We start from the raw sequence: 15,878 nt of genomic DNA on the forward strand, positions 1-15,878 counted from the left end.
GAAGCGGACTAACCGGGAAGGGATATGGTAGCTTGTACTAAACCTATACCCTTTGGCATACCCTTCGTACCGGAACGCTAAATCGCTTGGCGGCACGGCTTTTCTGGTAGGGTGATTCCCACCAGACCAGACCAGGGGAAATGTAGAAATTATAAAACTCCAAAATTCCCCTGGCAGGAATCGAATCCGGAACCTCCCTCTGATAAGACTACAGCGCTTACCCCTGCGTCAGGGAACTCGTCAAAATATTATTCGCTCTTTTACCCAAGCGCGACTGCTATGTGTCATATGATAACTTATACATAATAATTTAATTTATAAGCGAAAAAATGTGTAAACATAAGAATATTCGGGTAGGTATATATACCTAAACTAAGGCTTAAAAACACAAAACAAAAAACAAAAAACAAAACAAAAAACAGAGAGAAATGGCGCGAACTGGAGGAGGCCTATACCCAATGAGGGGCCCACAATACAATAAGTAAATATGTAAAAAATAAATTTGTAAATAACTACTAATTTACTAACACATAAATAAACATAACTTACACACATAAATTCAAATTCAAATTCAAATTCAAAATGTTTTTATTCAATTAGACTTTTACAAGTTCTTTCGAATCGTCAAAAGCATCTACCACTGGTTCGGAATGCCTTTCCTACCGAGAAGAACCAGCAAGAAACTCGGCGGTTGCTCTTTTCAAAGATTTGATATACAATATTATGCCATGTATAAAAGCAATTGAAGTCCTGCGCATTGCTGGAGCGAACCGAAGTTCAAATCCACGCTTTTTTATCATTTACATAATCTTCGATAGTATAATATGCTTTTCTCAAGAGCATATTTTTAATAGATTTTTTGAACCTGTGTAAAGGCAAGTCCAAAATTGACTGAGGAATTTTGTTATAGAAGATTATACCCATTCCCACAAATGACTTTTGGACCTTCCTGAGACGGAGTGTAGGAGTCGCAAGCCTGTTACGGTGTCTAGTCAGCCTGTTGTGTAGATCGCCAACCTTCTTGTAACTAAGAATATTTTGTCTTACAAAAATTATGTTGTTGTAAATATATTGAGAGGCTACGGTAAGGATACCTATTTCCTTAAATTTTTCTCGAAGTGAATCGCGTGGTTTTAAGTTATAAATTGCGCGTATTGCCCTTTTTTGTAATACAAAAATTCTCCCAATATCTGCCGCTCTACCCCATATTAAGATTCCATAAGACATAATACTATGAAAATAAGCAAAATATACTATCTTTGCGGTCTCCACGTCAGTTAATTGTCGAATCTTTCTAACCGCGTAAGCAGCAGAGCTTAGTTTGCCAGCAAGAGTTGATATATGGGTGCCCCATTGCAGCTTCGCATCTAAGGTTATCCCCAAAAATGTAGTAGTCTCTTCTATTTTCAAAATATCATTATTTATCATTAAATTAATGTTACTTGTGTTCTTGGTATTGGGCAGTGCGAATTCAATACACTTAGTTTTTTTTGCATTTAAAAGTAGATTATTTACAGTAAACCAGTGAGTTACCTGAGATATGGCACCATTTATATCGTCAAAATTGTCCTTATTTCTATCGACTTTAAAAATCAAAGACGTATCGTCAGCAAATAGTACGATATCGCAAATATTTTGGACTACATATGGTAAATCGTTTATGTATACTAAGAACATGAAAGGACCTAGAATAGAGCCTTGAGGAACACCCATTAGTGAGGCTGATCCGGATGACTTCACATCATTCACACATACTGTTTGAATACGATCACTAAGATAGGACGCAATGAGACCAAGCGCAGTGTCTTTGATTCCATAGTGGCTCAATTTAACTAAAAGAGTCTCGTGCTCAACGCAATCAAATGCCCTGGATAAATCACAGAAAATACCAATGGCATTCTGTGACCCCTCCCACGCATTGAATATATGCTTTAACAGCATTGCGGCCGCGTCGGTTGTTGATCGACCTTTAGTGAAGCCATACTGTTCAGAATGGAGTAGCTTATTTAAATTGAAATGCTGAAGCAGTTGGTTGAGCATGATTTTCTCAAATATCTTGCTCAGTGTTGGCAAAATTGAAATTGGCCTGTAATTGTTTGGGTCACTTTTGCTACCCGATTTAAAAAGAGGTATCAATTTACTACATTTCATGAGATCTGGAAAAGCGCCTGTATCCACAGACTCATTAAAAATTAAGGCTAGATATGGCGCAATAATATCAATAATATTGTTAATTATTTTTACTGATATTCCCCACAGATCTCCGGTTTTTTTGCTTTGTAAAGATTTGAACACTTTAACAATGTCATATGGAGTAACGTATTCAAACCTAAACAACACACCGCATTCAGTGACATTGGCCCTGAGAAGATCATAGGCTTCTGTTGGTGAAGAGCTAAGGGAACTAGTAGTGATGACTGGAATGTTCTGGAAAAAATTCTCAAATGTATTTGCAATTTCAATATTGGAGTCAATAATACGGTTATTAATTTTTAGCTCCAATTTATTGTTATGCACTTTTTGTTTCCCAGTTTCATCCGTGATGATATCCCAAGCTGCTTTAATTTTATTATCAGAATTAATAATTTTTTGCTTTATGCAGAGTGACTTTGCTTGTATGCAAACCTTTTTGAATAATTTTGAATAATTTTTTACATATTCAACAAATGTGGGAGTGTAGTTATATTGTTTTTCTGCATACAAGTCGAACAACTTATTTCTACTTTTATAGATGCCAACAGTAGCCCAGTCACTAAATTTAAGATTTTTAAACAGTTTTTTTTCTACAATTTTAAAGGTAGAATTAAATTGAGAGTTTATGAGATCAAAAAAAGCATTATAGTGTTCATCCGGACCACCCTGAGTAAAGTCAAGTTTAGGTAAAGCAGTTAAAACCTTTAGTTTGAACTGCTTTACCTTTTTAGTGGTTACTGGCCTATACTTTATTAACTTTGTTATGTCTTGATTATCACTGGGAACAGATATCATTTGTCCACAGTGATCGGATCTTAGATTCGTCATGATCGATTTTGCGACAATCTTACAGTCACAGAAAATGTTATCTATACAAGTGGCTGAATTTGCAGTTATCCGTGTTGGTTTATTGAAAATTTTCTGTAAATTAAAGCTTTTAAATAAATTGAGTAATCTGTCAGTAAAAGAAGTGTGAAGCAAAATATCAATATTGAAGTCTCCACAAACTAATATCTTTTTTGATGACCTACATATCCGCCTCAAGGCCTCTTCCATAACGTCCTCAAACAGAACAAAGTCACCTGAGGGGGGTCGGTACACGCAGACGACAATATAGCGCTCCAGCTCAACATAGGACAGCTCAATAGTGCGTTCCAATGAAAGATTAACAATGTCTTTCCGTTCTTTATAATTGATATTGTTGCGGGTTAATATTAAAGACCCTCCGCGTATAGCTTTCTTTCTAGAGAACGCACTTGACAATTGATAATGTTTTAAATTTACTATTAATTGATAACTATTGAGCCAATGCTCAGTGAGGCATAAGATGTCAATATCAAATTTTTTAATAAATAGTTCTATCTCATGTTCCTTGCCAGATAAGCCCTGAATATTTTGGTGTACAAGATTGATTTTACATAGCTTATCTGTTGTCGCACTACTTAGTTTAAAATCTTATTACTGTTTACAGTAGTGTCCATGCAACTATTTGTATCCAAACTATTATAATAGTTTGTATCCAACGTAAAAAAACTGGAATTAGTAGTATTACTAATTAGGTCTATATTATTAGTACAACATGTACCGTTTTCAAAAGAACTCAAGCTAAAAATAGCTGTGTCTTGTATATTACAAGCTACCAAGGTAGCTATTTGTTTCTTATAACTAAGGGGCAAGTACATTGTATCCTTTGTCAGTGAAAATTTTTTTATAAAATTATTCGTGTCTATTATGTGAATATAATCCCTATGGCCAAAACTTAAATTATTAATAAGCATGTTGAGTTTATAGACATACCTATTTTGTGCTGGGGTTAAAGTGCAAGAGTAAGGAAAAGTGCACAATATGAATTTACAACCCGTATTTTCTTGTAGGTCCAATAGGTATGCAAAACTTCTCAAAATTTGTTTTTTTGTTATTTGCATGCTGTCACCTATCAACAAGACAACTGTACTATATTTATCTAAACAGCAGCCTTTTAAATTTTCAATTATATATTCATATGGTGCCCCTGGGTTACATATGTTGATCACTGTTTGATGTAATTTATTACTTATTAAATGACCAAAGTCTTTTCCCAATCCATCTGAAACAACAAATGTTTTCCGCTGAGGGCAATGTAACGAGGAACCATTGTTTTCACAGCCTTTTTGTTGTCCTATACACTGACTGTCCACTGGCATTTCGTCCGGAACCTTATTTGAGCACTCACATCTATTAATCAGAGAGTCAAGACGATCTATATTATAATTACTTAAGGCTAACAGCTCATCAGCGGCCAGTATATGCTCACCGACCTGTTTCTGTGACAGCTCGTACTGGGAAGTAACTGTTTTCAAGGAGTTTTCCAGTTTTAGAATCTCCTCATTAAGACTCCGAACGTCAGTTTCATATTGAACTCTCATCTCTTGCAGTGAGGAACAATATGTATTGAGCTTATTTAATAAATCTGAACGTTCTTTCCTAAGCCTAATGTTTTTATTACATAATTTCTGAAATTTTATTAATTTTTTCGTTTTTTTAATTAATTTACCAATTTTAATGTATTTTTTAATTTTTTTGTGACTATTTAAATGGATAGTTTCTGAATGTGGCTTATTATTAGCAGCACAAGGGCTGTCACAGGTCAGGTCAATTGTCAACACTGGTGCTGTTGAGGATGAAGCAAGCAGCTCATCATACAAGTTATTTGTTTTTTGTGTTTCATAACTTGCTATTTGTGACTGAAGGTCACAAATTAACTGTTGAGATTTGCTTAATTCATCCTCTAACATAGATATCTTTCCCAGAGCCTCTTCATAAGTTTGTATGCACTGATTGAACGACCCTACTGCCAACTGAAGTTGGTCGCGCTCCTCTGATAACAAAGTATGAGCGTTGTGCAGGTTTGCAAGTTCAGACTTTAACTGTGAGTTCCTAGCAATAATGATTCTCATCTCAGCTTCACTTTCATCTTGTTCCTTCAGTAATTGGGTATTTAATTGTTTCAGTGATTTTATTTCGTGTAAAGCATTTTTCAGTTTCTGTTGTTCTTCAAGAGCGGCAGCTTTTCTGGTGAACATAGGAGCCATCTTGTACTATATACCTGAAACACACCAATAGCCTGGTATGTTGACTAGGTTTATTACCTATATCATAAAATAAACTAAACAAGTAATAAGTAGGTACTTGATGCAAACACAAATAAAGAGGCCATAGGAAAATTTAGTCAGACTTACACTATGCCTAATAACTATTTATACCTAACTCAGGTGGACTATGTCGTACTGTAATCATTATGTGTACAATGGAATGTTAGTTTTGTCTGAGGCAGTAGGTACAGACTGTACAGATCATTCTTCAACTTCACTTCCACTGTAAGTCAAGCAAAGCGAGAACAAGTTTTGCCTAAGTGTGTGGAGGGACGTGTCTCGAGATTCTCGAGTATGTACGAATACCTATCGTGTAGGGAGTGTTGGATTACTGAATAAGTTGTATAAAATAATAACAGATACTCCCCCGGTAAAAGTCCGTTATAGGTTATTGAATCACGTCACACCGCTCACAAGTCCGTCTCACTGGTGCTGGTTGGCAGTAGATCGGTATTGAAATTATGATTTATCACAAAATACACTTTGATTACAGTTATTTTACAATAATTGTAGTCTTATTTAAATGTAAATTTACTTAAAATTGTAATTAAAATTAAACAGCTGATTTTCAGACATGTCAGCTTCAGTGTTGCCACCATAACTACCATACCCATAAATAAACACGCATACTATTATACAATACGCTTATACACTTACACAACACACACACACACACACACACACACACACACACACACACACACACACACACACACACACACACACACACACACACACACACACACACACACACACACACACACACACACACACACACACACACACACACACACACACACACACACACACACACACACACACACACACACACACACACACACACACACACACACACACACACACACACACACACACACACACACACACACACACACACACACACAACGATTAACATACTAACAAATACAATAGAATAGACATTAGAATAGATTAAATTAGTTAGAAACCATGTAAATACTAGTAATTGATAAGGAAAATAAAGGCTTAATAATAATAATAATATATACCTAAGATTATGATTTCAGGAATAATTCGTTATGTAAATTGAAAATAGTGAAATCACACTAATATTATAAAGGCGAAAGTTTGTATGTGTGTGTGTGTGCGTGTGTGTGTGTGTGTGTGTGTGTGTGTGTTTGTTACTCCTTCACGCAAAAAGTACTGGACGGATTGGGCTGTTAGAATGGAGATAGATTATACACTGGATTAGCACATAGGCTACTTTTTATCCCGGAAAATCTAAGAGTTCCCACGGGATTTTTAAAAAACCTACATCCACGCGAACGAAGTCGCGGGCATCAGCTAGTACTTTATAGTTCTTCTGGTCGATGTTTCTTTTAACAGTCGAGTTTTTTTTAATTAAGTAGATACTCATTTGATTAATAGGATAATAGAAATTCCCGTTTAGTGTCAACCCTAAATCAGGGATTACTCGTGCCCGGGATCTGTGAGTTCGCACGTCACTTCTGTGAGAGCACGCCAACTCTGACACTTCCCGAATCCTGTATTTATACTGGATTTACGATCTTTCATGATTTTGCTGTCCAAAAGATGGGTGTTATAAGTTTGACGTGTGTATCTGTGTATCTGTCTGTGGCATCGTAGCTCCTTAACTAACGAACCGATTTTAATTTAGTTTTTTTTTGTTTGAAAGGTGGCTTGATCAAGAGTGTTCTTAGCTATAATCCAAGAAAATCGGTTCAGCCGTTTGAAAGTTATCAGCTCTTTTCTAGTTACTGTAACTTTTACTGGTCGGGGGTGATATAAATTTTTAATTTACACTTGTGCTATATTATTTCAATGCTAAATTTATATATCAAGATTCAAGGATTTATGTATCTCTAGCTATTTCCCGTGACCTCCCCTGTGTGGACTTAGTTTGAGGGATAAAATAGGAACCGTTATAGGATCACTTCGTTGGCTGTCTGTTTGTCTATCTGTCTGTCTGTCTGTCAGCGTATCGGTCTGTATGTCTGTCTGCCTGTCTGTCTGTCTATCTAAAAACCTATAGAGTACTTCCCCGTTGACCTAGTACGAGTCTCGGTAGGAACGGCATTCCGAACTATGTAGTGGTAAATTATTTTGACGCTTCAAAAAGCACTTGTAAAAGTTTATTTCAACAAAAATGTATTCTATTCTATTCTAGAATCATGAAAGGCAGGTAGGTAGGTCTTACAGCAAGTAAAGAAAGTATCGAAAAAATCCAAGTAAAGAAAAGTAAAGAAAAAATCCAGAAATTTCCTGGGATAATTTAGTCACATCATAGTTGGCGCTGCTCTGAGTGATAATTTATAGCTTGATCAATGATCATGATGAGAGGTTTTTAAAGTGTTAGAAGTAAATGTTCTAGTAATTGAAATGCAAACTTGCAAAGTGAATACTCTTGTATGGAGCGGCGCTGTATCTAGTATTGACTCAGTTGCGCGCTCCCGCCCGCCTTACACTAATCCCTGCGAGCCAGAGGGCGGGCGGCAACCTGTCACACCGACGCATGACATCGTAGCTGCAATTAGAGCCTCGATAGCTCAGCGGTTGAGGAGCGGACTGAATTCCAAAAGGTTCAAACTCTACCCGTTGCACTATTGTCGTACCTACTCCTAGCAAAAAAATAGGTTTAAGTTAAGATTACATTAGAATATGAATATAAATCAATGTCGTTAAGGATGTTGCGATTTAAATAGCAACAGGTAAAATGTTGTAATTAAAAAAAAACACCTACTCCTAGCACAAGCTTTACCTTTAATATAGATAATATATCCATGCTAATATTATAAATGCGAAAGTGTGTCTATTTGTTTGTCTATCTGTCTCTTTTTACGACCCAACAGTTTGATGAAAGGTAAGGAGTTAGCTTACATCCCGGGGACGGACATAGGCTACTTTTTATCCCAGAAAATCAAAAAGCTCCCACAGGATTCTTAAAGCCCAATCAGTTTAAACGATTTATATGAATAGCATCCCGGAAATTCAAAGAGTTCCCACGGAATTTTTAAAAACCTAAGAGGTCGCGGGCATCGTCTAGTATTAAATAAGCTGGTAACGGTGTGACAGGCGGCCTTTCGCGTGTGATAAACGAGCAGTGCAGTGCAGCAATGTCGCATTGTTTTTTACCCTCGGGGAGTTTTAATTGATTGTGCTCCCTCGTACTACACTCTTCTAAGGGTAAAAAACTTTGTTTTAATGCCTGTTCCCTGCTAGCTCTCAAACTTCCCAAAAAATAGAGCTTTTTAAACTGGAGCCGAGACTTATAATGCTGCAATTTTATACATAAGGGGCATAAGACGGGCCTGCCCGTAAAATTCAAATTTAATTTGGCTTAAAAGAAATTAGTTATAGTATCGACTAATTTGTGAGTAACTCATGACTAACTCATTATTTTGACTAATTTCTTAAACTGAACACTTTCAATTAAAGATTTATACATAAACCTGTGAGGATGTTACTGCCATTGGCGCAATTAAAATGCCGTAAGCATACATCGTTGTATTAGTTTACAAATTGCGAAAAACCAAATTAAATTTGAATTTAGAGCCTCGATAGCTCAACGGTAGAGGAGCGAACTGAATTCCGAAAGGTCGGTGGTTCAAGCCCCACCCGTTGCACTATTGTCGTACCCACTCCTGGCACAAGCTTCACTCTTAATTGGAGGGGAAAGGGGAGTATCAGTCATGATTAGCATGGCTAAAATTCTTTAAAAAAAATACGTACGATATATAAGTACGATGGTACGGAACCCTTCGTGGGCGGGTCCGATTCGCATTGACCGATTGTTTGTTCCAGAGCTGACTCCGTGACATGGAACCCTCATAAGCTGATGGGGACCCTGCTCCAGTGCTCCACCGTGCACTTCAAGTATGAGGTCAGTTGCTTAACACTTAAAAGTTTTATGTTAAAAAACCTTAAGTGTTGTTAAACTTAATTTGGTAAGGCTTTGGTAATGTTAAATTTTCTTAATCGTGAACGTGGTAAAAAAATGTTAAGTAGTTGTAAAAGTGGTGATAATAAAAAAAAGAATACTCTAAATCAGCTGAGTTTGTTGTGGGCTCTTCTCAGACTTGGGCGCGTTTGGAACCCTCGTAGCTTTAGTTTTAAAACGTAATTAATTATCACCACTATATCATCTTACAAATCTAACAAATATAACTATTTTGAATAAATTATTATCTTTATTTTATGTCGTCAAACCTCGTGAATCGTGACTTTAGGCGCCAGTCTTGAACATAGTGTTTTAGTCTTTAGTTTATCACTAAGTATTTAATTTAAAATTCATTTTCCTTCCTTTTAAGCAATACGTGTTCAACAAGAAAAAAATGCAGATACTCTAAATTTAGTTTAGAGAAAAATATCAGAATTGATGCCAATTAAAAAAAAATAGGTTTGTCTGTCCTTTTCTTATTACATTGGTAAGAAAAGAATGCGAATACTTTAAAATTTAGTTGCGCTCAGTATATATAAGTAACGTAGTTACGTCTATTTAAAACCTACGCACTACGCAGGAAAATTTGAAATAGAAAGAGTTTTTATTCAAATTAACTTATACGATTTGTTTTTTTGTTATGTGGATGGTAGAAAAGAGGTTGGAGTCTATTTAACATAATCCAACAGAATAGCCTGTCCCTGTTATGACGTCGCTCGGATGAGCAAACAGCTGGTTTAGGAGATACGGCACCCCTTCCGCACTTTGCATATCAATTTGTTGACATATTCTATCTGTCGCAACCACTGTCCCTTCTCTCTTCTAACTTTACAATCGATTTGCATAGTAATTAACCAATCTGTAATGTATTATTAATTATTAAATACATATTGGAGATGTCTCTCAATAAGTTCAAAGTTATTATTAAACGTAAAGTTATTGAAAAATCCTACTAACTATAATGTAAACGATTATTTAAATGATAAGGAAGTTTGGGAATGAGTTGCTTTAACAGCTTTGATAGTTCTAATGGCTTAAATGATTTTGTGAACTGTGATATTAAAAAGAATACCCGGCTGAGTTTGTTGTGGGCTCTTCTCAAATCTAGGCGCGTTTGGAACCCTTGTAGCTTTAGTTTTGAGTTTACGTGATTAATTATCACTCTATCACTCTAATAATTCTGATCTTCAAAACTTAATTTGAATAAATGATTTATCGATTTACATAATATTTTCTACTAGATTATAATATGACGTTTGCAGCTTTGTCCGCGAGGATTTAAAGTTGAATCCGGGATGCAAGCTACCTCTGTTCCAAATTTTGTTAAAATCAATAAAACAGGAAACTGTTTCATTGCTACTGTAGGTAATTTTAGTAGTACATTTCTACGTAGATTTTAAGTTTATTCAAAAACCAGTTCGGTTTATTCGGCAAAAAAGCCAAAATATTAGTATTTCAATAACCCAAGACAGTCAAACTTAAGTCAACCGAGTTAAATTGAAATTACTCTAACTTGACTTGCATTTTGAGCTCTGTATTTCGAAAATAAACTTTATCATTAGTCAATAAAATGTATTTTCCCGGAAAACGCAAAGTTTCATAGATATGCCGTTCACGTCAACTCAATATGCTGAACAATAAATCCTGACTAGCCCCGCCCCCGTGGTAAACTTCGTTAATAGGGATGACGATTGTGATAAGTTAATCGATAAAATACCAACAAAAACATCTATTTTAACACGTTTAACAGCTCGTTCACACAGGCTGCGTAAGCGTAGACGTAGTGCGTACCATTACGTTGTAATGTATGGAACTGTATGAGATAAGGCATACGGTTTGCGTGGCGTGAACGTTCACGTAGACGTAATGCGTGCAGTTATGTCTACGGATTCAGGCGCGTCACGTGTACGTGCTTGGTGTGAATAGGTCTTTAGCGAGTTACTTAATCACTTTTCCCATATTTTTTTCATGTCGTTGTTCACGCTTTATCATAACCATCATTATCAACCGAGAGACGTCCACACACTCCACCGATAGATATATTAGGACTGTAACTTGTTTGATGCGTCTTGTGGAAATTCGTCCAAGTTCAACGCTGCACTTTCCGGCGTGAAGTTCTTATTCCAGCACCTGGACAATTAATCCATATCAATATTATAAATGTGACAGTGTGTCTGTTTGCTAGTTTTTCATGGCCCAACAGTTTAATTGATCTTGACAAAAGGTACAGAATTAGCTTATATCCCGGGGACGGACAAAGGCTACTTTTATCCCGTAAAAATCAAAGAGTTCTCACGGGATTCTTAAAGACCCATCTACTTAACCGATTTATATGTTTGGTACCGAGGTAGCTTGCGCCCCTCTATTGATATAGGCAAATTTTATCCCGGAAAATCAAACAGTTCCCACGGGATCTTTAAAAACCTTAACCCACGCGGACGAACTCGTGGGCATCCTCTATTATGAATTATTATTTTATGAGAGCTGTCAGATTGCTCAAAAGTATTTTATCGATATCATACTTTCACATGCCTAGAGCGGCCTGACAACGGCACGCGGCACTTTTAATTAAATTCCTGTGCCGACACTTCCTAACATATGTTGCCAATTTGGCCCCTTCTTACCCTTCCTAGTATCACGGTAAAAAAGACCTTAAGGTTCAGTAATACGGTTGGAATTCCCTTGGTTACAACTTTTAGGGTAACCACAAGTTATATTGAATTCTGTAAGGAACAGAATAGGGCGTATTTTTAGTTGGTTATAGTATTTTGTAAATTGAATAAAATAGCATTTATACCAAGGTAATAAAGTTGCCTTTTGCGTAAAAGTTAGGGGTAGAGATATTAGTTACAGATTCCGGAGCGCGCCTGCGTTTGATGGTGTTTTCATGGCGAATAATTCGAAGTTTATGTTGTGTATGATTGTAGATATAAGGGGATTAGGGGATTTGGAGTGTACAGGCTTTATTTGTCAAGTAGAGTATGCGGGCGCGGGCTGTCTACGTAGCGTTGACAAATATACAAACAATAGAGTAAAAGATTTGGTAAAAATCTTAAGTTTTTCATCCGTAAAGTGTCGATAAGATACTTACCAACATTGTTATTCGTTAAGCAGGCCCTGTAATTTACGACAACTTTGCTAAGTAACATATCGACAGATTACAGATAGCATAATTATTCAGCTGTTAGACTGTGTCTATCTATGGGCCTACCGTGTTACTATTACCTATATCAATAGTTGAAAGACGTACCTATAACATGTTGTGCAACAGTTAATATATGTAGGTAATATAACAAATATATGTAATATATAAATATAAATATATGGGATGAGTGGGGATTGTCGGTGGTTTTGTGTAGAGACCGTTAAAGTTTCTGCATAGTAGGGGTATCATAATGAATCTCTGAATAACTTGATAATCATTTTACCCAGTTTAATCAACGAGAAGATAAATATTGGTACCTTCTTTTGATTTATATTTAATTCAGGTATATTTGGTGTGTGGGCCGATAGGTACATCCCTTTGGTGGTCAGGTTGAAAATTGGAAAGACATTTTCTTCTTAAAATGATGTATTCATGATACCTACCAGTTTTTGACAGACAGCTAGTAAAATGTAAAAACAGGAAACAAGCAGCTAGTGTTGCCGAGACGCACATTCTCACGAGAGCTTTTTTAACGTCCTTTAAAAAATTGTTTAAATAGAACAAATGCATTCTCAAGTATCTGTTCACACGTCAACGCTTTTTTAACGCGCACTTTGCATGTTCAGCGCAACACCGGGTTTTAACGCAACGCTTTTGTAACGCTCGTGCGAATTTCGGCTTAGCATTGTGCCTTAAGGGGCAAGAGACGGGTCTGCCCGCGAAATCCAAATTTAATTTGGTTTTTTGCAATTTGTAAACTAATACGACAATGGCATTTTAATTGCGACAATGGCATCATCTTCACAGGTTTATATAAAAATTTTTACTTGAAAGGGTCCACCTTAAGAAATTAGCTCTAGTATCGACTAAATTAGTCAATACTAGAGCTAAGCATAAGCCTACGTTATCGTATTAGTTTACAAATTGCGAAAAACCAAATTAATTTGAATTTCGCGGACAGACCCGTCGCATCCACCTTAATATTTGGTTTTTGATTTATATTTTATACTTTACGCTTAATTTGTACGCCTCTTCCAGGGAATCCTCCTCAGCTGCAACGCCATGTCGGCGGAATACCTGTTCATGACGGACAAGATCTACGACGAGCGCTTCGACACGGGCGACAAGGTGATCCAGTGCGGGCGACACAACGACATCTTCAAGCTGTGGCTGCAGTGGCGAGGCAAGGTAATCTACTGCAATTTGTACGCCTCTTGCAGGGAATCCTCCTCAGCTGCAACGCCATGTCGGCGGAATACCTGTTCATGACGGACAAGATCTACGACGAGCGCTTCGACACGGGCGACAAGGTGATCCAGTGCGGGCGACACAACGACATCTTCAAGCTGTGGCTGCAGTGGCGAGGCAAGGTAATCTACTGCAATTTGTACGCCTCTTGCAGGGAATCCTCCTCAGCTGCAACGCCATGTCGGCGGAATACCTGTTCATGACGGACAAGATCTACGACGAGCGCTTCGACACAGGCGACAAGGTGATCCAGTGCGGCCGACACAACGACATCTTCAAGCTGTGGCTGCAGTGGAGAGGCAAGGTAATCTACTGCAATTTGTACGCCTCTTGCAGGGAATCCTCCTCAGCTGCAACGCCATGTCGGCTGAATACCTGTTCATGACGGACAAGATCTACGACGAGCGCTTCCACACGGGCGACAAGGTGATCCAGTGCGGCCGACACAACGACATCTTCAAGCTGTGGCTGCAGTGGAGAGGCAAGGTAATCTACTGCAATTTGTACGCCTCTTGCAGGGAATCCTCCTCAGCTGCAACGCCATGTCGGCTGAATACCTGTTCATGACGGACAAGATCTACGACGAGCGCTTCGACACGGGCGACAAGGTGATCCAGTGCGGGCGACACAACGACATCTTCAAGCTGTGGCTGCAGTGGAGAGGCAAGGTAATCTACTGCAATTTGTACGCCTCTTGCAGGGAATCCTCCTCAGCTGCAACGCCATGTCGGCTGAATACCTGTTCATGACGGACAAGATCTACGACGAGCGCTTCGACACAGGCGACAAGGTGATCCAGTGCGGCCGACACAACGACATCTTCAAGCTGTGGCTGCAGTGGAGAGGCAAGGTAATCTACTGCAATTTGTACGCCTCTTGCAGGGAATCCTCCTCAGCTGCAACGCCATGTCGGCTGAATACCTGTTCATGACGGACAAGATCTACGACGAGCGCTTCGACACGGGCGACAAGGTGATCCAGTGCGGGCGACACAACGACATCTTCAAGCTGTGGCTGCAGTGGAGAGGCAAGGTAATCTACTGCAATTTGTACGCCTCTTGCAGGGAATCCTCCTCAGCTGCAACGCCATGTCGGCTGAATACCTGTTCATGACGGACAAGATCTACGACGAGCGCTTCGACACAGGCGACAAGGTGATCCAGTGCGGCCGACACAACGACATCTTCAAGCTGTGGCTGCAGTGGAGAGGCAAGGTAATCTACTGCAATTTGTACGCCTCTTGCAGGGAATCCTCCTCAGCTGCAACGCCATGTCGGCTGAATACCTGTTCATGACGGACAAGATCTACGACGAGCGCTTCCACACGGGCGACAAGGTGATCCAGTGCGGCCGACACAACGACATCTTCAAGCTGTGGCTGCAGTGGAGAGGCAAGGTAATCTACTGCAATTTGTACGCCTCTTGCAGGGAATCCTCCTCAGCTGCAACGCCATGTCGGCTGAATACCTGTTCATGACGGACAAGATCTACGACGAGCGCTTCGACACGGGCGACAAGGTGATCCAGTGCGGGCGACACAACGACATCTTCAAGCTGTGGCTGCAGTGGAGAGGCAAGGTAATCTATTGCAATTTCTCCATCCTTTCCACTTTCCACTGAACCCCACTGGATCGTTTTGGTTTGGTCTGACTGACATGGGTTCCCACGGGATTCCTAAAGATTTGTATGAAATTTGGTACTTCCATCATTTGGTACTTTGGTAGCTTGTATCCATGTAATTGACATAGGCATTTTATCCCGGAAAAGCAAACAGTTCCACGGGATCTTTAATACCTAAATCCACGCGGACGAAGTCGCGGGCATCCTCTAGTTGTTAATAATTATTAAATCAAATACATTTGAGGTCTGCCAGATCCTGACGCATTTATGTTTTAATAATAATATGTAGATGCCTCATCATCATCATCATTATCAACCGATAGACGTCCACAGCTGGACACAAGTTGTAGGGACTTCAACACGCTCCTTGAATCAGGGGATCCCACAGACTTGTTTGATATTATCTATCCACCTAATTTGGGGTCTCCTAAATTGGGAACCGGATGTTGTACTCCGTACTCATCATGTATATATACATACGTACACTCCTACTACTACCTACTCATATGAAACTCTAATTCTCCACATTCCAGTGATCTATCTATAGCTATGTCCTTTGCACCATTTTGGTTGCCTGGAAGAGATCGCTAGGTAGCGATAAGGC

The 15,878-nt window shown here is 38.6% G+C and overlaps 1 protein-coding gene across 1 annotated transcript in view; it reads left to right on the forward strand.

Annotated features, from left to right (window-relative positions):
• Positions 1-15,878, forward strand: part of LOC123879021 (glutamate decarboxylase) — a 60,659-nt gene that overhangs the window by 40,029 nt on the left and 4,752 nt on the right. Inside the window, exons 11-12 of the mRNA XM_045926492.1 lie at positions 9,126-9,204; positions 13,445-13,594. Of these exons, the coding sequence (XP_045782448.1) occupies positions 9,126-9,204; positions 13,445-13,594 (229 nt within the window). The remainder of the gene's footprint in view (positions 1-9,125; positions 9,205-13,444; positions 13,595-15,878) is intronic.

The sequence above is a fragment of the Maniola jurtina genome, chromosome 27 (genome assembly GCF_905333055.1).
Source record: "Maniola jurtina chromosome 27, ilManJurt1.1, whole genome shotgun sequence".
Classification (NCBI taxonomy): Eukaryota; Metazoa; Arthropoda; class Insecta; order Lepidoptera; family Nymphalidae; genus Maniola; species Maniola jurtina.